The sequence below is a fragment of the Sesamum indicum genome, linkage group LG15 (genome assembly GCF_000512975.1).
Source record: "Sesamum indicum cultivar Zhongzhi No. 13 linkage group LG15, S_indicum_v1.0, whole genome shotgun sequence".
NCBI classification, from domain to species: Eukaryota; Viridiplantae; Streptophyta; class Magnoliopsida; order Lamiales; family Pedaliaceae; genus Sesamum; species Sesamum indicum.
The window spans coordinates 8237168-8260789 of record NC_026159.1 but is presented as its reverse complement, the minus strand read 5'-3'; the positions used below and the strand labels follow the sequence as shown (position 1 = coordinate 8260789).

The following is a 23622-nucleotide window of genomic DNA, read 5'->3' as shown; positions in this document are numbered from 1 at the left end:
TTATATTTTTAGTCAACTAATCTATTGAATAATAAATCACAATAAATGATTAATTTAGTTAGAGCGTAGTAAAATTTAAAGAATAGCATGAAATAATATATAAAATAATCCCTCAATTTAATGAAATTAGAAGTCCTGTTGAAAATTTTAACATAAGTGGCTTCTAACTAATTGATTTGATTTGAATATTAATATTAGATAATTTTTTTAAAAATCGTATTTTTACTATTTTTTCACGATAATATAATGGGGATAATAATGCAATTTAGATTTAAATTGCAATGACAATATATGATATTTAAAAAGAAAAAAGGGATAAATGCAAAAGAGCCCCCTGTGTTTTAGGAACTTGCAAAAAACCCACCTCTAATATAAATATAGTCTAAAAACCTCCTAATATTATATAACTCTGCAATAATACCCCTCTCCAGTCATATATACCGGTGGTGGTGTTGCAAGCGCTCACATGTGATTAGGAAGACTTTTATGCATTTCCACGTCATTTTGTCCATTAAAAATGACTATTTTGTATTTTATTTTTATATATTTTTCTCATTTTTTGAACGATAAAATCACCTAAACAAAGAAGGTGAGGGCGGACAATAATCCTTAATTTTTGAAAAGAAAAGGGGGCAATCATCCGCCTCCCTAAAGGAGGGAACTATTGTCACCCAATAAAGGGGCAGTGACAACCGCAAGAATTGACTGTTGCCGGCAATGGCAGAATCCTTTATGGATATATATGTGATATATATATTACATATTCTATATATATAAAAATATAAATTTAAAATGTGAACACTTGATTTTTGAACTTTTTTTTATTCAAGGGTGGGCATCGGGGTGGGTTTTTCGGGTTCGGGTTATTCAGATCGGGTACCCGACATGTTGGGCTGGGAGAAAATGAATCTGAACCCGACTGAATCGGTTACCCATCGGGTTCGGGTTTTGTCTGCTTCCAAAAATGTAGAGAGGTCAATTTTTCAAAATAAAAGTCATTCACTAAAGTAAATCCATGAAAGTCTCAAATGTAATTTATGGACACAAATAATTAAAGCTTTACATAAATACCAAAAAAAAAGTTCAATCACATCCATAAATTATCAGAAGTTTTTGTAAATTATTTCAATAACAACAATAAGGCCAAGACCTCCTAAATCCTAATGCCTACAGACTGAGAAAGCTCATATCACATTTTCATCCTCGAGTCCTCGACCTGTCAAGCATTAAACATACAAAGTGGAAGAAATATTAGAGAAAGTCAACCAAATAAAAAAATGTAACATTATACAAATGAGGTTTTACCGTTCTAGTACCTTGTCAAAAATTTACAAGTAGCAGTTACCATAATTAAATGTCAATAATTGTTGAATCAACCCCCAACTTAGTCAACTCTACAATAAAATAGAAAATAGTTAGACAAGTAAAATATATAAGTAGAATACATAGAATTGAACATTAAGAGAAATACAAGAAAAAAATAAATAAGTACATTTCTCAACTACTTCAAGTTCACTCAGATCCTCCTCAATGCTAATTGGTTTGGAGTCTTTCCGTATCCAATCTTGAGTACAATAAGTGCTTGTATAATTTTAGGAGACAAAGAGTTCCTAAAAGTGTCAAGAACACTACCACCGGTACTAAATGTGGATTATGAGGCAACAGTTGAAACCCGAACTGCCAATACATCTCGAGCCATTTTGGAAAGAATGGAAAACCTTTGGGCTTTTACTTTCCACCAATTTAGTATGTCAAATTTGTCTCTATGCATTTCAACATCCTCACCAAGATATTTCTCTAATTCTGATTTTACGCGATCCCCTTTCCCACCTGATTTGTACATACTGAACTCTTGTTCTATGATAAACGTACGAGCCGCCTTATTGTCAGTATATTGCATAGATGTCCCTACTGAAAAGGAAGATGATGAAGAAACACGTCTAAATGATGATCCTGAGGCTTCCTGGCGTTCCTTGAAGATTATGACCGTATATCAATTTATAATCATTAAACAATTCATGAAGTTCATCCCTCACTTGTTCTTTCATTACATCACTTTTTTCGGATAAAAATGCTAGCCACTTATAAAAGCATGAACACGCCTTCTATAACCCAAAAATAGAAATAGCCAATAAAGGCATGAAAAGGAGAAATGTGATGTCAAGGTAGGAATTACTGGAATTCTGTGTGCTTGTGATTTCATCACTAATTACCTCAAGACTTGCTCTCTACAAGACTTTAGAGCCATCAAGGCAAATACAGATTTCATTCGGTAAAACCTCTTTTGATACACCAAATGTCCAATCGCACTGCTAATTTCTGTTATTTGAATGTCAAGTTATATATAATGTCGAGCCAGTATGACCCTTATCTTGAAATTTCTGTTCCCTGCCCAGAACCTAACCGTTGCGAGCAGAAAATGTTCATTTTTCTATTTCGATGAATTTTATCTTTCTCGAAAACTGGCCCGCTCCAGTTCAGACGTGATGTTGACTCATATATTGCTATGTGTTGATTTGTCATCTTTTAGGGACTTCAATGTTTATAAGTGCATTTAGATGTTAAATTGTGAAATATTTCGAATGTCAGTAAAAATATCAGGCAATTGGTTTGTAATTTTTTGCACGAATGATTGATATTTGAAATTTAAGTTACATTATTTAACCTGATTATCAAAATGAGATAACTTTGTCTCGTACTTTATAATTTTTTATCGTGCTTCAAGCACAGACTCTTTCCTCCCTATACAATGGGAGAAAAATAAACTCATCGAATCAACAATATTCAAAATGTGTTGTGAACAAATCATATGTCATCAAGTCATGATATGGTTACAATGGATGCGTTATCTATTCCTATGACATAAATCCCAGAGGAAGCTAGCAATTTTTTCAAGATGAGCTTGTGACTCCAAGTGCAATGATAAATACCCTTTACTAACTTCATTAGTGGCTTCAATATGATAAAATTGACTATTAAGATGTATGTCTTTAAAATTAACAAATTTCTCCGAGACTTGTATGAATATAAAACAAAACATCCTTTATGAAGTTTGGTGCCATTTATTAGCACTAGGTTGGCTCTCCCGTAAGCTAAAAAATTCTTATCCAAGTTAAATTTGATCAAATCAAATTAATCACATAACAAATGTAATAGACTTGGTCGCTCTCCCTGACCTGTATACCAATCACACGACAAGTATATTGCACTTTGTCATCTAACTGGTTCAGATAAGACTAAACCCGATTTGAGTTACCAAAAGAAAGAGAGGTGAAATAACAAATACCACAAAAGAATTGAATTATTAGTAAGTCAAACCGGTTTATTGTTCTCATGCTGCAACATATACATGAAAATACCACCAGCTACAGAAACATTCAAAGACTCAAATTCTCCGGCCATTGGAATGGTCACAAGCTCACAAGCGTTCCGACTGAAATCAGAAAGACCCTCTCCTTCACTGCCTAAAACCAAGCACAGAGGCGAATCTGCTACAGAATCTGCAAAATCTTTAGAAAGGCTTATCACTGGATTTGGGTCATCAGTCATTGCAGGATGGCCAGCTAACATTTTCAATTGGAATTCTTGTCTGAGAGTATCAATGTGTTTCCAGTTACCAGAAACTATTGGAATCTGAAAGCAGGCCCCTCGACAAGCTCTGAGGGCTTTGTCGTTGAAAGGATCACAACAACCAGGAAGCAGAAAGACCCCATCCTGTTGGATCAGTGAAGTATAATGTAAACAGTGAAGGGGCTAAAAATCAATTTGAGAAACTAAAGTGTTCCAAATATCTGATTTTCTTCATGTATCAGATTGTGTGCATGTATTATAAGCACTCCGTTACATTGCAACAATGAACACTCAGCTAGGGAAATTCTTATATCCATGAAGCGCCAAATCATCTAACATTGTGATGCAACGCAGGTCTCACTGCCAATGTGACTTGGTCATCGTCTTTCATACTCATACACATACTGCATATGAGAATTTCAACTCAATAAGGGTGGATGCATATTTTACATCTTGGTACTTTTGCATTTCAGATTTGGATAAGACACATCGATATAATTAATACCAAATATGATATACAACAGATTATGCAGATAGCTCCGTCTATGCCGCAGAAAAACTAAATTCTGATTATAGTGTGAGTAGAACAGTGTTTTTGAGGAGCTGGGAAGAAGGAATAGGTGAGTTCACAGTCAGAGCTACGAATACCACAGCTGCCCTCATGACTTAGAGGATTGAATACATACGAGAGAACTTTGCGCCTAAAGGCCAGTCCCTTTGTTTGGTAGAGATGTGGAATTAGGAAGGGCTAAAAGAGAGAGGTTCCCGAGTCACCATCTCTCAACTTAAGAAATAAGACATGGTTTCTATCTCACCCTTACTCTTGCATCGTCACCCTTGCATTTTGATAAGAAAATGAAAGGAAAGGGACAATGATAGTTCACACTGGAGGAATTATATCTGATATTTTGGACACCCAATCACTTGACTCCTTCCATGATTTCATTCTTTTCAACCACCTTTTAGGTTACAATAAACACATATATCTGCAAAAAGCATACTGGATATGTCATTGTGATTTCTGGAAGAGCATTTGCTACTTCTATCAAATATAAAGGTTGAGTTATGGAGAATGTTGTTTTTTTATTACGTAGACATGCAGTTTTCCTGGATTGATCACGTAAACATGCCATTCTAAATGTGTTGATATAAAAAAAAACGTTTTTAGTTTTCCTGGCAATGACTTGATAAAGATTACAAATTCACACTTTTGTCAGAAATTATAGGCAAAAATTTGCAGCCTGTTAATTGGACAGTAGGAAAAATTACAATGGTTTAGAAGGGGATCAAAGTCTTCGAAAATCTTGTCTATGTGAAAAGCTAATCTTTATATGCAAAAAGAAGGAATGTGGAAGTAAAGAGCAAACGTCGAAATAATTGGCTTCTTTATATGCCTGGAAAATTATCTCCCTATACTTCAATGCACCAACAGTGTAAAGTAAGTCTAAAGTTTGGAAGTATCTAAGTTCCTTAAACTCTGTTTGTAGTATCAAAACGGGCATAAAACAGGAACAAGTAACAAATATTTATCCATTATCTTTCATGATTTTCAGGATGAGAAACATAATCTCACTTTGAGAACTGGAAATTTGTGTAGCAATAGCCAAAAGAATAATGGGGAGCCTTCAAAGATGGTTTTCGAGAACTTTCATTTAAACAACCCGATCAACTACCAAACTTACAAAATACCCCCCAGTATTTTCCTCCAGGTTACACTTGCCACAGTAATAAAAAATTCTGAATTCAATGAAAAATAAATGCAAAAACTCTATTTTGCGCCCGGTTTAGTTTTCCCCTATGTGCTGTGACACGCCTTGGTGTTAGTTGTAAGGTTCTTCAATTTTCAGGGTTTATAGTTGCTACATTATTGTAGAAAGGGCTAAATATAAGTTACTATAAGTTTTATCACTTTTACAAAAGTGTTTATACTTTCCGTAATTTCAAACAAAAAGTGAAAGACTTTAAATAAGAAATCCTCTTATAATGATTTAAATATTTATCATATATGCAAATTACAAAACATAAAGTATCAATAGAATTTATTTTAGGGTTAATTATATTTTGCCATCACATGCAGTTGATATGTGATATTTAATGCTTATGTGATGTGATATTTTTCACCATATGCACAACATGTGATGTTTTTCGACCAGAAAAATCAACAAAAGAAAATGATCGTTTTTGGCAAAGCGCAAATTTCTCAAAGTTGAGAGGGTAAGTTGACACAAAAAAAAAGTTTTTTGATGGCAAAGTGTAAAAACCAACATAGTTCAAATGACAAAATGTAATTTACACCTTTATTTTGCAAAATTATGAAAATATTCAAATTCAAACTTTTAAACAGAATATAAAAATTTTAAACAAACAAAAAAATATTTTAGCCACTATTTTTCATATTACATCTTATTATAAAATTTAAATATGTTTAGAATGTTGATTGAATTTCAACTTAAATACTAATACTCCGATTTAAATTCTTTATTAAACAAAATAACTAAAAGGTTCAGATGATATATTTAGTAACTTTTACATTACTTATCATAATTTTCAATAGGCATATAAATTGGATGGCTTTACCGGTTCTCCTGTATAGGAAGCTAGGTTGTTTGTAAGTTAAAATTAGGTGAAAACCTCTAGGAATTTCTTTTACTTATCCCGTGTCTTTAGGATGAGTTGGGAGTAGAGGTAAAACGATCTCTCCATAATTTCTACTTTTTTTTAACTTAGTGCGAGGTATTAAATCGACTTTTACAACTTACATCAATTCTTTTACCGACCATTCGACTTAGGGGGTAGACATAATTTTGAAGTTAATTTGTTCTTTTTGTGAAGAATCTACCTCACAGAAGATTGGGAATTTCAATATTTAAATGGTTTTCTAGTTAAACTTGTAATCCTTTGGGGGTTTATGCAATGATCCCTAAATGGAAAGTTTGAGCAAGACAGAGCTACTGGAATTTTGAAGAGAAAGCATGCTAAATTTAAAAATTTTACATGGAAGTAACATTACTTACCCATCTAAATGCCGTAGCTGATCTAACTAGTGTGCCAAGGTTGCCAGGATCCTACCATAAAAGGTTATGCTTTCATAAAAGTCCCACAATGTAGTCAAATGACTTAATCATCAGTGAAATATCTCTAACAAGTATTTTTATACAGAAATTTCAATAAGCTTACCTGGATTCTATCAAGAACAAGAATCCGCTGTGGGAATGAGAAGAATGTATGGCAATCTTCTGCACGCAGGTTGTTGCTGACAATGTGAAATGTTGAAGGAATTCTCACCAAGGCAATGACTTCAACAGAATCAACGGACTGGACACCAGAAATTTTTCTTATTACCTCTAAATTAACATGAACAACACGAACAGCCTTATTCTCTATTTCTTCAGGTATACGACAGTTATCAAGTACAAATAAGCACTCGATTATAGGCCTATTGGACCATGCTTTATGGAAGTTGTATATTTCCCTGCAAAAGGTAATATCAGTCTATGTTTTCCCAATTAAATTTTCATGTATGCCTAGCATTTTGTTATTTGGCAGAGATTTAACTTCTGATGCAACTACAAGGTTCTCAAGAAAACAATCCTGGCCGAGTAAACCAACAATTTGCCAACAGCACAATAAATGAGCATCACGGGTAGTTAGGCAAAGAAAGATAAATGCATTCTTAAAGTTTAATTCACTAAGCATGGTACAATAGAACCAAACATGCACCCCTCAAAATCCCATGTCAAATCCAGCATACAAAGAAATTGCCTTGCATCCTGAAACCTGTTAGCGCCAGAGGAAGTCACCAATAATGCAGACATGCTTCTTAGTTAAGTGATGTTGAACACTTCTGCTTTACTAACTTTTCAAATGTGATACAAGCTTGAACAAAGACGAAGACATTAATGTAGGTTAAAAGAGGCAGTGTCCCTAGCATCTCTAGACTAGCAGGGCCCACAGGGTTGAAGGGGTCAAAAGTAAGAATTGGCTTGCAATAACATTTCCAGAACATCAAAGCCAAATGAAGGACTTGCAGAAACTATTTCAAATGACTCTATATCCAAAAAAAATTGAAATCCATCAATATTTAACAAAATATAGTTTTAAAATAAAGTTGGAAGGGTTTGAACTCCTTTGGATTTAAAATGATTCAATAAAATCCAGAGGATTTATTTAAAAACCATAAATAAAAGTCAATCAATTCGTATCTAGTGAGAATCTATATTATGATGATGATAAACTCTCTATGATGTCAGATTTGTTGCAGTTTCACTCACAATATCAAATAGATCTATCCTCATACACGTCTCCAATTAGAAAATGTATCTCAAGGTTTAGTTCAACATGCCAATAGCACCTTTATTCGGAGATCTAAAAGTTGCGACTCACAAACCCCTTGTCATTCTTCATTTTGTATGGCATAGACCACCAGCTCACCACAAGATTGTTAGGAGAGATAAAAAGTAGCAGATGAATGTATACTTTTGTACATCTGTAGAAGATAATCAATTCGTTCTAGGAGAAAAATTAAAAAAGGAGCAGGAAAGCCCAATATATACCAGAATGCCATAATCAAAGAAGCATAAAAACCTTGCTGAAGTTTATCAAAGAACCCCTCACAGGCACTTTCCCGTTCTTGCTTCCCTTCCCCCTTGACCTTCTCCCCTATTCATGCTCTACTTTCATCCAATCCAACATATATTGATGAGAAAACCCATTGCAAGGAGGTAACTGAAGACAGTAAGCTCAAGAAACTTAAAACGAGAAATGAAATATATGCCATGCCTGAATTCAATACTCAAAACAAGTAACCAAAACCTTTAAACAGCCTTATTAAAGTTGCCATGAAATTCCATGCAGTCGCTTCATGTTTCACTTTATATTACCTTGATATTTACCCCTATTTTCACTCTATCCTAAATTACATCTAGTTCGTTTTGTAACAGAGCCACATATAGCTGCATCATCACATAGAAAATATTTGCCAGACAATCATCAACTTCAGAAATGGTTCTTATTATCGCAGTTTCTTATCCTGATCTGTGCATTGCCAATTTGGTTATTTCGTCCACCAAGCCAAACTTGATATAGAAGATCTAGTTTCTCAGTAATTCCTTATAGTTTTAAAGGTGCTAGTTCTAAGTTTAAATCTGCTGTCTCTGATAATTTACAAAACATAAGTAGCAAATTCACTACTCGATCAAGTAACTCCTTCAGAAATTTCATTTAGAACACCACATAACAAGAAACCAAGAATCAAAATCAATGAACCATCTTTGTTAGAAAAGATTAAAACAAAGCAACTACAATTCCAGAACCCTTCCATATCTTTCACTGAAACATACAGATACCAGAAAACTCTCAACATAAAGCTCTAAACTTGAGACCTTTCAACAAACACATGTATGCATCATTCACAGGTATAGAAAAAATCAAATACATGTAGCAGTACCGCCACAAAAGACAGCCCCAAACCGAAAAGAAAACGTATAAGGATAAGAGGCGTTTTCAATCTTGAAAACAACCTAGACAATTTCAAACTGAAAATTCAGAATAAACCTGGAAAACAGGTAACACGAAACTAAGTACCTTATAGGTGTAGTGCCAACAACAAGAACTAAGCCATGAAAATGGCGATAAGAGGAGCTCTGGCGGAGCTTGACACAGTGTTTTACAAATGGGTTTGACGTGCTTGTAATAGTTTTCACATTTGGCGGCAAAAGGATCCTCTTCTTCGACGCAATTTCACTGTCATTGTCATCATAAGCTTCTGGCCTGTGATAATTTTTGCGGGTTGTAATCCTGGGTTGAAAAATTGGAGGCTTGTTCCGCGAATTCGGTGAATTATTCAGGGAAAAGAGAGTTGTTGAGATTAAGAATTTGTTCAGACATTGCATTCTTGTACTGTGATTTTGTCCCTCGACTTAAGTGTTTCCGAGTAGGAGAAAATGTCAAATGTTCGTTTCTTTTCATAAAAGGTGATAAAAAAAAGTTTAAACCCCCCCAAACAGCCCCTACCAAAATTGAGGGAGGCATACCGTTTATTATAATAAATCATATTTTTAAATTTAAAATAAACTCGTATGTTTATTTATTGATTTGGTTTGGATTTAGTACTAAAAAAGCTGAAAAAGATCCGACCTCTAAATATATATTATTTAATCTTTTAAATGAAAAAAATAACAATATTAGTTTTATAATTTCATGGGGTGGCATTTTTAATTTTGCACGAATTCATTTCCATAATTTAGCTTTGTAATTCTAAATTTTGGCAGTTTTTGTCCTTGGCCAAAAGATTACATATGACTTGCATATGATCCAATTAACATATAATTTTAGTCCTATAATTTAGAGAGTATTGGCATTTTTAGTCCTGCAATTTAAAAAAATTGGCATTTTTGGTTCTACATGAATTGATGTATAGGATTATAATTGCAATTTATTAGGTCATGTACAAGTTACATGCAAATTTTATGATAAATTGACCAAAAAAAGGATTAAAATTGCCAAAATTATTAAATTACAGGATTAGACTGTAAAAATCAATACGTATAGTACCAAAAATACAACTCCTAAATTGCAGGACTAAGATTATAATTTTCTTTTTAAAATTATATATATAAAATAATTTTATAAAATCAATTAATTGTTTGGAAGAGTTTAATATTTCATATACAGTAAAACCTCTATAAATTAATAAACTCTCTAAAATAATAAAATCTTTCGGTCCCAAACTAGACCTTTGTAAAAAATCATCAAATTCGATAAGATAATAATTTTTTGAAAAATTCCTTCATAAATATTAGGTCCCATTAAAACTCTAAATTAATAATTCATAAATATTACAATTATAAATATTAAATTTGAAGTCTGTAATGCTTTACGCATTTGATCATTTATGGATGATTTTGCCATGCCTTTTAGATGAGAAGACATGGTCGGGTGTTATGAATTATTTTATTTCCAATATTGAGATTTATATAGTATGTGTTTCATTCATCACGCATGAATAAATTTAATTGGCTATAATAGTTATTTAAGTGCAACGAATTAATGTAAACATGTACATTTTAAGTAATTTCAATGAATTGATACATACGTCCATGAATATAATAGTTACAAAGAATTGAATGATGCATGAATATAATCAATGAAACATATATGAATTCATTTATTTTCAATACATATGTATTAAATTTGCTGAATTTAAAAAGTCTCTCTTTTAATTAATAAAATATTAATTTATCAATAAATTAATAAAATTTCATGGTCCCTAAATTATTAATTTATAAAGATTTTACCATATAGAAATCTAAATTACATATTCATGAAGTGTGCACCACGCCAAGATCATTTTTATAAAGGTTGATTTAAGCTCTGAAAGTTAATAAAATAAAATAACACATGATTTTCTATTTTGCCAAAAAAAAAATAGAAAAATACATAAAAAATAAAACATAGAGATGAAAGTCCTTTCTCACACAGAACATCTATTTTAAAATTTCAAGTAATTCCCAATTAAGGCACATGTACCCAACCAAACAGCATCTTCATGTTTTTTATGCCTTTACTAGCAACCATAGCACGCGATGTTCATGCATATAATTTTTTTTTTAAGTATTAATTGAATACATATAATTTTCATACTCGTAAATTCTTTGACTTAATACAACTAAATTATGTTACATGTAACCTAAGTGTGCTTGATTAGCATTTCCAGTTGTCCCTTGTGTTCATATACTTAATCTGGATTAGATCACATATGAGTTCAATACGAGCGTTTAGAACTTTATTGGTATAGTTGAAAAAAAAAAAGAAAAATAATAGTCGTCTGAAAATTAATAGAATACCGTTGGATACAATATAACTTAATTTCACTAATCAAATCTTTTGCTTAAAACTAACAAATAAAAAATTCCTTTTTTTGATAGAGTAGGTGAAATTATTGTTCCATGTGTGCTCTAAATAAATTTTCAGGCCGTACTAATCAATATAAAACAATTGTTCAAAATTGATGGAATAAATAAATAGAAAATAACGAACTCGGCCTTTGGCAATCGCCTAGCATAAATCTTAAAGGCTGCATTAAGTGCCCACACCAATCAGTGGGCAATCAATATGGACTAAAACCGCCTTTCAAAAGTTGCATATGGGTAAAATTGTTTGAAAATCTGCTAGGGGACTAAAAGTAACCAATTTCGTAAGTTACTGGACCTAAACAAAACTGAACATAGTTATCGAACTAAAATTAAAATTAGACATACTTAGCGGACTAAAATAATACTTTTCCCCAATCAACCTCCCTTCTTATAATTGGTATAGGTTTCAAACTTGAGAGGAATCTCCCAATCACTCCTGCAAATTAGAAGCTGAAACCTCCTAAATAACAGAACGTAATATCTCAGATGCAGATCTTTCAAATGCTTTCATTCTATGAAAAAAATCGTGAGTAATCAAACTCGTAAACAGTAAAAAATTATTAATTAAAACCCAAATAATAAATACATTCCTTTTCAACACTTTATAATTTGTTAGACAAAGATAGTGAAATTATTGAAGTAAAATGATATCAACTAATATACTTTAAGGATCTCATGATTAAAGAACAAAGAAACATCTCAAAATATAGGGCGGTATCGTTAAACTATTTCAAAATTTCAAGTCGTGCTATGTTCCGAATTAAGACACGCGTACCCCATCGAACAACATCCTCGTCTTTTTTTTTTAATGTCTTTATATCATTATTATTATTTTTAAATTTTCACAAAATGAGAATGTGGTCCCCAAACTTCGACATTTATATAATTCAACCCTGAAAATTTAATAGCATTCTAATACAATCCCTTAAAGTCGTAATATATTTAAATTTTAACCTATAATTTATTTATGACTAATTTAAATTTCTCTAGGACTTATTAATTAGTCCCACAATTATATATTGAAATCTTTGGATGTTACGTAATTGTTCATAATTGAGTAATACATTTGTATTACTACACAATTGAGTCAATAATTGAATATTAATACTTATACTATTGTAATCAACAATTGTTACACTACATCATTCAATCGAACAATTCGACCATTAAATATGATCGCATTGATACCATTTTACTTTACTTGAAGTTCTACACAAGTCCACTTAATGGAGATAGATTATCGTATCTGGAAAGTAGGCTATTATCTTGTACGAGCATGGACGCCATTTCCCACTAATCTTCTGATGGAGAGTGTCAATTCATCGAAAAAGACGGTAGATACCGTTAATAGATATAGATTATTGTATCTAGAAAATAGGCTATTATCTTTGGACGAATATGAATGCTATTTTGTGGTTGATCTTCCGACGGAGAGTGTCAATTCATCGAAAAATCCATCCCAAAATTAATTGCTAATGTTTCTATATTTTTTAATTTTTTTTCCTCCAAAATTAGGGTAATACCCACAGTATTTAATGATTTGAAATGGACAATTGAATTTAAACTCTCCCAATCTTTTTGATTCTTGCATGTCAAGTTAAAAAAATTTGGGACCGAGTTCTCAAAGGTTCCGTCCCAGATTTGCAACGGTATTTGGAACGACAATTTCTGAAAATAGTTTTTGAATTTTTAGATTGACATAAAATCATCGGAAAATCCATTCCGAATTTCTTAGTTTCCCGTTGAAAATTTGAATTATGTGCAAACCGTCAAAAAGGCAATTAATAACGTTGTAAAACCGTCAAAAATTTCGGACGTTGAGTCTTCCATCAGAAATACCATCTCAAATCTTCAACCAAAAAAAAAAAAATCGACTAATTTTCCAAAAAATTTAGCGACGAACACTTTCCTCGTCCTCCTTTCTTATGCATTCCAGGATGATTTTTTGTAATGGATGAGGGAATTGAAATTTGAAATGAGCTCATAGGTTTTGCCGCATGGCTAAAAGGCGTCCTATATGTTACAACCAATGTTGAAAATTTGGAGGAAGATTTTGCGATGAAAAAAATTATAGATATATTGGAGAGATTTTTGTCTTATAAATATATTATTTATTTATTTTTTTCATACCACAATTTCAAGATTACAAGATTTTATATAGGAGAGCAAACATTAAATACATATTCCAATGAATAAATATTTGACTAACAATTTTCTATGAATAAAATTTTTGACTTGATAACTTTGAGGCGTTAAATGCATGCACAATACTTTAAAAATTGCAAATTACACTTTCCAACACCCCCTCTTAATTTGTAATTCTGACTTGATTTAGGAATTGCTCAATCTTTTTTGAACTTACAGGTTTAGTGAAACCATCAGCTAACTGCTAACTCGTGTTAATGAATTCCAGTAAATTTCTAAATTACTTACACAATTCCTCATGAAATGGTGACGAAGTTCAAAGTGCTTCAACCTTGCATGAAAAATAGGATATTGTGGGAGCTTCATGTTGTTGCTCCACGTCATGTAAAATCCTTCTTAACCAAATTGCTTTACAAGCTGGATAATTTGCGGCAATGTATTCTACTTCTGTTGATGAGAGTGCAATTGATTTTTACTTTTTTGATGCCCACGAAATTATCTTCGTACCTAAGCAAAATACATAGCTCAACGTACTTATACGATCATTCCCGGATCCATTCCAATCACTATTTGTAAATCCATTAAGCTTATTGTCTTTCTCTTTGATATATTTATTACCAAGTTTCCTCGTACCTTAAAAGTATCGCAAAACTCTCTTAGTGGCTGCAAAATGACATTGCTTGGATCGTGCATGAACCTTGATATTAGACTAACTGGATATATAATATTGGGTCTTGTGTTAGTCAAGTAGATCAAAATATCTACAAGACTTTAAAAAATCTTTGGATCAACTTTAATATTAGAACTAAAAAAGAAAAGGGAAGAAAGAAATACGTTATACGGATAAAAAATTGAAAAATAATATGATTGTAAGTCACCTTTCCAGTTTGCTTCTTGAAAATAGAAGTGATTGGAGTGAGCTCGACAACTTACAAAATTCTAGGACTCAATTGGTTGTTTCAAACCTTTGGACAATGACATTTTCCCTACTGAAAACCTCAAATTAATTGCTATTCGCCCCTTGCATTTTTAGTTAATTTCACTTGCCCTCCTCTCAGAAAATTGGGAAAGAAAAATCTGTATTGTCCAAAAAGGTAGTGAGTAGAGTAACGGTCAAAATTCAAACGGATAGAAATTCAAACGCCAGAACGCTCGGAAACACACGCAGTCTTGCTGCAGAGAAAGTTGCCATTTTCTTTTCCTGTCATTACACTTCAAGATTCTTCAAATTTGTGAACACCCAGAAGCCGAATTGCTATGGAAAACGCTGAGTCGGCCTCATTTGAGCAGAACCCGGAATTTCATGTCGCAGACCCATGTGTTTTCTCGAGTAGTTTTGATTGGGAAAAGTCAAGAAGTTTGAATCAGGAAACCGAGAGTTCTGCTATGGAAGAAGATGGAAATGAAGAGTCGTTAGCTGATTCGATGGTTTGTGATTCTGGTTCAAGACTAGTCCCAAGTGGGTTCGCGAATCCTTGTTGTACAGGTTGGTGTTTATACGTATTCATCCAAGGAAAAAGAAACTGAAAAATAAGGTTCTCGTGATGGGTTTGAGTTCTGGAATATAAGAGATATGATTTCTTACTTGGTAATTTTATCTTGTAAATATTTCCACAGTTTTAAGTTCTTTTTTTTGTTTTTTGGTTTCCCAAAACACTAGTTCTCTTAGTAGTGATTTTAAGTAGAAATGTTACCGAAAATTAGTTCAAGAAATGTAATTTTGAGGAGTTCAGGAGGATATTTGGGGTTTATAGCTTCGGCACGTTGATTGCTGCTTGTGAAGAAAGAGTCTGTTCAAATCAAGAAAGAATTTTCTTTTAACATTTCTTTGTGGAATATTGTTTGAGATCTTGTTGAGAATTACATTAGTTGTACTAGTGGTTATAATGAACTATCTTTCATACAATAATGATAATTCACAAGGCAGATTGTGCGTCTGTTGATCAGCATAGATAGACCAATGTAATATAGGGAAGAGTTCTGATAAATGGCTTTCATTTTGTAAGCCCTTTGTAGCTATTTACACAAATTTCATGCTGGTTTGTAATAGTTAGATGAATTTGCTTTTATATTATTCTCTGGTTCAGGAGTTTCTTTTTCTGACTTGATCTCATTTCTTGGTTGAATCAGAGGAAATTGTGCTTTTTATTAATGCTGGTGCCACGGCATTGAGAGAATCAGATTCCGGCATTAAGTTTCTGGCGGACGAGTTTTTTGAAGGTGGAGATACATTTCAAACTGAGGAGTTCATTGCTGAAGGTGGAGACTTTTCATTCATTTATCAATCAGCAAGATTGGGGGATTTCTGCTACCGCATTGAGAATCTCCTGCCTGGGGATTATTTTGTCGATCTTCATTTTGTAGAAATTATAAACACATATGGGCCTAAAGGAATGCGAGTGTTCAATGTTTTTATGCAAGATGAAAAGGCAAGTGAACTTATTATGTATAGCTTTTGGTGTTTTATAATGAGCAAGCTTTTGAAATGTTGGTGCTTGTAACTTACAAATTAGGATCATCCTCAATGCAGATTCTGTCTGATTTTGATATCTTCTCAATTGTTGGATCCAACAAACCATTGCAATTGGTTGGTGCTAGAGTTTGTGTAAAGGACGATGGAAGTCTCGCCTTAAGGTTTGAAGGGACACTTGGAAGCCCAGTAGTTAGTGGAATCTGTATTAGGAGAGCACCTAAAACTTCAGGTATTTTTGGTTCCGCAGCTAAATTCATTACTTTGGTTTCCGTTTTTAGTGAGAAACTTATGAATTTTTGAGCTATTATTCATTGGTCGCAGCCCCTCAGCGGAATCGTGAATATATTGTATGTAAGAACTGTTCTGCTGAGACTGAATACCCTTCAGCTGAGGTATGGTACAACTAAGCCCACGCCTTGTCGAATTTTAGGGCGAGGACCCTAGTTTTGTGTCATGATTTTTCACTCATCCACATCTTCTTATAATTCATGCCTTCCTTCGAACTTTCAGAAAAAAGCTCTGCAAGCGAAAACAATAGCCAAGTATGAGAAAAATATACAAGAATTGAAAGATATGTTGCAACGGAAGACTGATGAATGCTACCAATCTTGGATGTCTTGGACTGCTGCTAACGAGCAACTACAGAAGGTTAGGATGGACCTTGACAAGAAGACATTCCGAACATATTCCCTTGGTAAGTTTTAGAGCTAATGACTGGAGTTCTTTTTATTTACCCTCATGCTCGATTTCTTGGATGTTCATTTGGATACTCTGAATGCATAAGCATGATAGTGTGGCTTATCTTTTATGGAAAATGTAATTTCTTTCCTCTGGATTGAAACCCAGCAATGATAACACCGGTTATGTCCGTTGCTTTATTTGCTTATGTTGAACTTACCCGTCAACTTGCATTTGCAGTCCGAATGCATTTTCATAGATGGTATTAACTTCCATCAGGTTCTTGTTTATTAAGGTTATAATGTGATAAAGTTCTGTAGATGATAAATAACTATATTAGATTACAATGAGGGAGAATCTGTATTACCTAGTAAATGAGCAGCAAAGAACTCTGGAGAGAACCATTATTGAACTAACCCCATTGTAAGATTCTGTATTACTTTTATGGCAGTGACAATCCGAAAGGGTCGGAGGGAGCTATTCTCCAAGCTACTGCCGTCAGCCCATCACTGTCCAGTGAAAATCATGTAGCTTGCTGTTAGAATGCAATCCAAATTAGTTATCGCTTTCTTTCTTGGGTGCCAATCACCCTTGCATACAAGCTTCATATTTTGGTATGAAAATATAGTATCATTCTATTTTGTTTATGACAGCTAGGTTTAACAGCACATATTCAAAGGATAACAGGATAGAGAATGTCTTTGGACGAAAAGGAATTAGTTTCTTGTGTTGATGGATGTATTTCGGCAATCAGGACCAATAAAAAGAATGGCTTTTTCAATGTGATGGACAACATCTTTCTCTTCCTTGCTCTATTTGAACATAATGTGGTGGTTACATGCAACTTGGGTGGACCTTAAGGGCTAGAAAATCTCAGAGTAGTAGATTTCTTCTTCAGCTTTCATCTCTTCTTTCTCACCTGGAAAAAAGCTTTTTTTATCCTATATGTTCGTTGTGAATGGACAACTGACTTTGTATGATTGTTGTAGACTGATTATCAGTTGAGTTCAGATGTCATATACAAAATATGTGGAAACTTAAACTTCTATAATTGAGTATCTGGATTTCATACAGACCAAGCTCTAGAGAAGCAAGCTGACAAGCTTAGGGACATCTCGAGCAAGTACGAAAATGACCAGAAGTCCTGGAAAGTAGCCATCAATAATCTAGAGCAGAAAGTAAAGGTGATTAGCCATTTTCCTACTAAAATTTGGTGGTAAATGTTTGTTCGCTATGTTTCTTATTGATGTAAGCTGAAATGGTCTTGTACAGGTGATGAAACGAGAGCATGCTCAGCTTTCTCGTGAAGCACATGATTGTGCTGACTCCATCCCCGACCTGAATAAAATGGTATTTGCAGTTCAGGCACTTGGTAAGCTTCTTCCAAATAAATGTTTTAAATCTTGCATAAGAGGTGGACTTTATGTAAGTTGGATTACTCTGCAGTCGAACAGTGTGAAGATCTCAAAGTGAAGTACAATGAAGAGCAAGTGAAGAGACGGAAGCTCTTTAATCAAGTCCAGGAGGCGAAAGGTCATTTATGGTTCTCGTATCATTTTTTATTAAATCAATTGAATTTAGGGTAACCAACCTCTTTCTTTGAGTTCTTACTATGTGGCTTCGAATATTAGGAAATATCAGGGTATTCTGTCGTTGCCGTCCCTTGAGCAAGACGGAGCACGTAGCTGGTTGTGCTTCAGTCGTGGACTTTGATGCAGCCAAGGACGGAGAACTTGGAGTTCTAAGTAATGGCTCAACAAAGAAAACTTTCAAGTTTGACCGCGTTTACACGCCAAAAGATGATCAAGGTGCTTCACATAAGGTTTTCTGATCCATGCATAATTATGTGATGAAATTACTGAAAAAGTTTTTTGAAGGAAGATATAACAGTCCAGCTGAAAGTATCAATTATTTACCAAGTCTTTGTTTCTCTTTGAACAGTTGATGTTTTTGCCGATGCCGCACCTATGGTGATATCCGTACTGGACGGATACAATGTCTGTATATTTGCTTACGGGCAAACAGGAACAGGCAAGACATTCACAATGGAGGGAACTGAGGCCAATCGGGGAGTCAATTACAGGACATTGGAAGAATTGTTCAGAATTTCAAAAGAGAGGAAGGACACTTGCACGTATAATATTTCAGTTAGTGTTCTTGAAGTCTATAATGAACAAATAAGGGATTTGCTGGCCACAGAAACATCCAAGAAGTAAACCTTTGTTCTTTAATACATACATTTGAAATAGTTCTATAGCATATGACTATGGAATGAACTTATATTTCTGTTAAATAATTCCAGGTTGGAGATAAAGCAAGCTTCCGAAGGATTTCATCACATCCCTGGAATTGTAGAAGCCAAAGTGGAAAACATACAACAAGTGTGGAATGTTCTACAGGCAGGAAGTAGCGCTCGCTCTGTTGGTTCAAATAATGTGAACGAGCATAGTAGTCGATCTCACTGGTAACAACTTTTGCAGCCCGTAATACTTTCTTGCTCGTCTAGCATTTACACACCGTGTTCGACTGTCAGAGTTTCTTTTTATCCTATGATTTCCTTCTTTCTCAGCATGCTTTGTATAATGGTAAGAGCGAAGAATTTAATCACTGGAGACTGCACGAAAAGCAAGCTTTGGCTTGTGGACTTGGCTGGAAGTGAGAGGCTTGCGAAGACCGATGTGCAAGGTGATCGGCTGAAAGAAGCTCAGAACATCAATAGGTCACTTTCAGCTCTCGGAGATGTGATATCTGCTTTAGCCAATAAAAGCAGCCATATACCATACAGGTTCACTTGAGTCACCCCTTCTCATTATTCTTCCGAGTGCATCAGTACATGCACGTAAAACTGACCTTGTTGTGTCTCATGGTTATTGCTTTCAGGAATTCCAAGCTGACCCATCTACTGCAGGATTCATTAGGTAATGAAATTTGTTTCTTTATCCACATTCCACAAAGTACATATAGCTACGAGGTCTTAGCATCTTCACTTTCACTATACAATAATGTTCTTTTCTCATTTTTGTAGGTGGTGACTCGAAGACGTTGATGTTTGTACAAATTAGTCCCTCGGATCAAGATGTGAGCGAGACCCTGAGTTCACTGAACTTTGCAACTCGAGTCAGAGGGGTTGAATTGGGTCCTGCTAGAAAACAAATTGATACGAATGAGCTCCAGAAGCTGAAAACAATGGTATGTCTGGTTTTAAAGCATCATGTCGACATGATTCTCTGGCATCTGGAACTCATTCTTCTCTATTTCCTTCTGATTCCTTTATAGCTTGAGAAAGCAAGGCAAGAATCTAGGTCCAAAGACGAATCTTTGAAAAAGCTCGAAGAGAACTTACATAGCCTAGAAAGCAAGGCCAAAGGAAAGGATCAGGTTTACAAGAACCAAGTGGATAAGATAAAAGAGCTAGAGGGCCAACTAGAATTGAAGACATCACTCCACTGCCAATCCGAGAAACAAGTTTTACATCTTTCTGAGAGGTTAAAAGGAAAGGAAGAATCTTGTTCCAGACTTCAACAGAAGGTACATTTATTTTATCTAACTTCAGGTCCTGCAAACTATTGAATTAAGTTATCTGTGATAATATTTGTTATGTTTTCTGAAGGTGACGGATTTAGAGAACAAGCTTAAACAGCAAGAAGAAATTCAGTCTACAACTTACCAGAAGAAGGTATTTGAGAATAATTCTTTTGAGTAACACTATCTCGACGTTGCAAATGATGAACGTACTGTAACTAGTAATATCCTGGTAAATGCAGGTTAACGAACTTGAGAACAAGCTGAGGGAGCAAATGCAACAGTCTGAGGCTAGTTCTCTAATCCTTCAACAACAGGTCTGAGGTTTTTGCTATATTATTGCATTAATATATGGATAGTTGATTCATATATTAACCATATAAAAGAACACTATTTTCTCATACTTACAGGTCAGAGAGCTCGAAAGAAAGTTGAAAGAACTCGAAGAAAACCCAGAGTCTCTCTCACATCGTCAGAAGGTCAGTTGTTTCCTTTGTCCTGGATATGAGTTTCAGTTCTTGGTTGTTGCATTTGATGACATGAAGAAGCAAAAGAAATGATAAAATTTTATGGGCTCTTTGCTTAGTAGTATAGGGACATCTAATTTGCAAAATCTTGTTGGATTTAACTGCTAGTCTGCTTGACCAAGAATGTTGAACGAACCTGTTATGCTTAAATATAAATGCTGAAAATGCTAACTTCGTTTCCTCAAATGTGCAAATCTTGTATCTAACTTCATTTCTTTGACCAAAACGTCAAAAGCACCTGTTTCTGCTTAAATATGAATGCCAAAAGTGCTAACTTCGTCTCTTCAAATGTGCAAATCTTGTTGGATTTAACTTCGTTTCCTGGACGAAGAACGTCAAAAGAACCTGTTTCTGAATGCTAAAAGTGCTAACTTCATCATTTGCTTGTGCCTTTGACAGATCAAAGAACTTGAAGATAAAGTGAGAGAGCAAGAAAAGCAGCTAGCCTCCACTATGACCTCAGAATCTGCCATCTCATTAAGATCATCCACCCCTAATGAAAGCAAGCAAATGGTCAGGGACGAGACAGCAAACGAGGCTGAGCATCGTATTTTAAGAAGTTTGAATCCAGTAAACCGGCGAGGCAGTCAGGGGTCTGTTCCGGTGAAGGAATATGACTCTCTTAACGAGGTCCGAAAGAAGAGACTGTCAAGAAACAGTGAAGTCGAGAACAACTGTGTGGTTCCGACTCCAGCAAGTGACAACAAATGCAGGCACTCGGATCCGCCAAAACCCATTCCTAGAGTTTTGAAAACGACGAAGCCAGTAGCCACGGCAACTCAGAGGCCCGTTATCCGTAGTAAAACAAGCAGAGATCCAATACTGGGGACTAAAGAGAGGGATAGCAAGAAAAGGATGTGGTCAAGATAACGAACTCTCACTTGACTTCAGTTCTTGCTGGATGGTGATTCAGAGTTCAGACATGTATTGATAAGGTAGTGTGTTTCTTCATCTGTAACAGTGTAATGCATGTAGAATCAGCCATGACATGTGCAACGTCTCATTGAAATGAATGCTTTGTAGCTGGGCCCAATTTGCGTCCCCTGGAGGCCTAATTCCAACTAAATATTTGGAGGCTGTAGTAAAGATTGCAATCGTATTTTAATTTTTGGCAAAATGACAAATACTCTCGTTTGGTTAAATGTATTTAAAATATTTTATAGATTCATGCGTCTTATAAAATATGAAAAAGTTATAAGATGTTAAAACTTGTTTAAAAAATGAACATTTAAGTGTTTAAAATCCCATAAGATTATTTATAATGTTATAAGATATAGATAACGACAGTCTTTATAATTAAGATGATTAAAATAGAAAGAGTTAATTAAAATCTTACAAATAAGGCCCAATTTGGCCTGACAATTGTATAATTAATTATGAGAGAATTGTGGTTTGTAAACTCACGTAAGTTCTCTCTGCATGGGAGTCCTAGATTCGGTTTATTTCTTTTGCCGGGACTGGTGGGCAGCGATATCTACTGGCGTCCGACGGCTGTTCAGGCGAGGCTTTTGTCTTGCTATTCCATGGCAGGATTCAGTATTACTGATGTTGCGCTTGAGAAGTTTCTGGCTTTCTCCTGCTTATGAGTATCTTGTTTTTCCATTTTCTCTGCTCTTTTGTTGCTGTCTACAGTTTAATGTTGCTCTAGGAGTTTCAGTTCGTAGGCTTTCGGATTGATAGTTTATGCTTTTCATTGTTTCTTTTTCCTTAGGCCTGTGTTCTGCTTTGATTTGTTTTCTGCCAGACTTAAGTGTGGTAGCAAGCATTCGGGGATCAAAGGGGTAGAAGGAATCCGTGCATAGCAATTTGCCAGGGGATCCGACACTGAGCGGCACCTTACACCTCGGCAGCATCCTTGAATTGCGGTTCATACTCCTAGATAGGAGCAGTACATTGGGAAATTCTTTGGAAGGCTAGTTGTTTGCACCGCGATGTGCAATGGATGCTCTACCAACGCTTGAGAATCTTAGGCGGAGAGGAGCTGGACTAGAAGTGTGCTGCTCTTGCTGCGGTAATGAGCCAGAGGACTTAAACCCATGTCCACTTTCTATGCACTTGGTCATGTGCAGTGTGGGCTTTCTCCAATCTCCCTTGGTCACCTATTTCCGAGCAGGTTGGTAAAGGGGGTATCAGGACACAAGTTGATTCTCAGGATTTTGGCTTGTGTTTTTTTGGGGTCTCTTTCTGTTTGTTTTGCTCATGCAACTTTTTGGTTATTTTTGCAATAATCTTTCATCGCTTTTCCTCAAAAAGAATTATGAGAGAATTGATTTTAAGAAAAGTAATTATAACATTCAAATTCATAAGTTTAATAATTGATTATACAATTATAAGTTCCAACACGGATTTCATGTCAAGTGGTTTTGGTAGAATTTAACGGGTATAATAGATAATTAGATTTAAAAATAAGTAGTGGTGGGATTAAAATTTGTAAATTGTAGTTTTTATCAAAACATGATTTTGATAAAATTTAAACCCAAAAGTAATTTTAGGAAAGGAGTTTTTATAAATTTTAACCCCATACAATAGGCATGAAAAAATATCGCTGCTCGATGTACGATCTGAAACTGATTAGTATAAGCTAGTTTGAGTTTGATTCGTTAATTTAACAAATCAAACTTGAACTTAATTTTTCATTGACAAATTTCAGGTTGGGTTTGAGCTCGATTCATTTACGAAATAAACTAATAAAATATACTTGAAAATACCAAACTACTCAAAAGCTCAACTCTTATTCGATTTAAAGAAAAACTCGTTAAAAAACTCGATTTGATTATTAATCAAACCAAACCCA

The 23622-nt window shown here is 34.4% G+C and overlaps 2 protein-coding genes across 3 annotated transcripts; one reads left to right on the top strand and one right to left on the bottom strand.

Annotated features, from left to right (window-relative positions):
- On the bottom strand, nucleotides 3160–9527 carry LOC105178232 (uncharacterized tRNA/rRNA methyltransferase YsgA). Its single transcript, XM_011101659.2, has 4 exons — nucleotides 9154–9527; nucleotides 6748–7042; nucleotides 6585–6635; nucleotides 3160–3714 (listed from the first exon to the last, which is right to left on the bottom strand). Exons 1-4 carry the CDS (start codon nucleotides 9459–9461, stop codon nucleotides 3313–3315), a joined length of 1056 nt encoding a protein of 351 aa, XP_011099961.1. The 5' UTR covers nucleotides 9462–9527; the 3' UTR covers nucleotides 3160–3312.
- Nucleotides 14727–22997, top strand: LOC105178231 (kinesin-like protein KIN-14R). Of its 2 annotated transcripts, XR_002288299.1 has the most exons (20): nucleotides 14727–15114; nucleotides 15759–16057; nucleotides 16159–16330; nucleotides 16423–16493; nucleotides 16612–16795; nucleotides 17854–17963; nucleotides 18052–18151; nucleotides 18226–18312; nucleotides 18411–18587; nucleotides 18721–18991; nucleotides 19082–19243; nucleotides 19349–19564; nucleotides 19660–19697; nucleotides 19805–19968; nucleotides 20056–20307; nucleotides 20390–20455; nucleotides 20544–20618; nucleotides 20712–20780; nucleotides 21228–21763; nucleotides 22573–22997. XR_002288299.1 is itself a non-coding variant. In XM_011101658.2 (19 exons), exons 1-19 carry the CDS (start codon nucleotides 14886–14888, stop codon nucleotides 21696–21698), a joined length of 3213 nt encoding a protein of 1070 aa, XP_011099960.1. In that variant the 5' UTR covers nucleotides 14727–14885; the 3' UTR covers nucleotides 21699–21869. The 2 variants fall into 2 exon arrangements, 1 of the variants encoding a protein (XP_011099960.1); XM_011101658.2 differs by lacking the exon at nucleotides 22573–22997 and having other exon boundaries at nucleotides 21228–21869.

Excerpts from the sequence above, each read along its gene's own strand:
- LOC105178231 (XM_011101658.2), top strand. The coding sequence starts at position 14,886 with ATGGAAAACGCTGAGTCGGCCTCATTTGAGCAGAACCCGGAATTTCAT. Across the intron at positions 18,313-18,410 it reads TCAAGTCCAGGAGGCGAAAG|GAAATATCAGGGTATTCTGT; the intron begins GTCATTTATGGT and ends TTCGAATATTAG. Across the intron at positions 19,244-19,348 it reads CATAGTAGTCGATCTCACTG|CATGCTTTGTATAATGGTAA; the intron begins GTAACAACTTTT and ends CTTCTTTCTCAG.
- LOC105178232 (XM_011101659.2), bottom strand. The coding sequence starts at position 9,461 with ATGCAATGTCTGAACAAATTCTTAATCTCAACAACTCTCTTTTCCCTG. Across the intron at positions 7,043-9,153 it reads GTTGGCACTACACCTATAAG|GGAAATATACAACTTCCATA; the intron begins GTACTTAGTTTC and ends TACCTTTTGCAG. Across the intron at positions 6,636-6,747 it reads TTGTTCTTGATAGAATCCAG|GATCCTGGCAACCTTGGCAC; the intron begins GTAAGCTTATTG and ends CTTTTATGGTAG.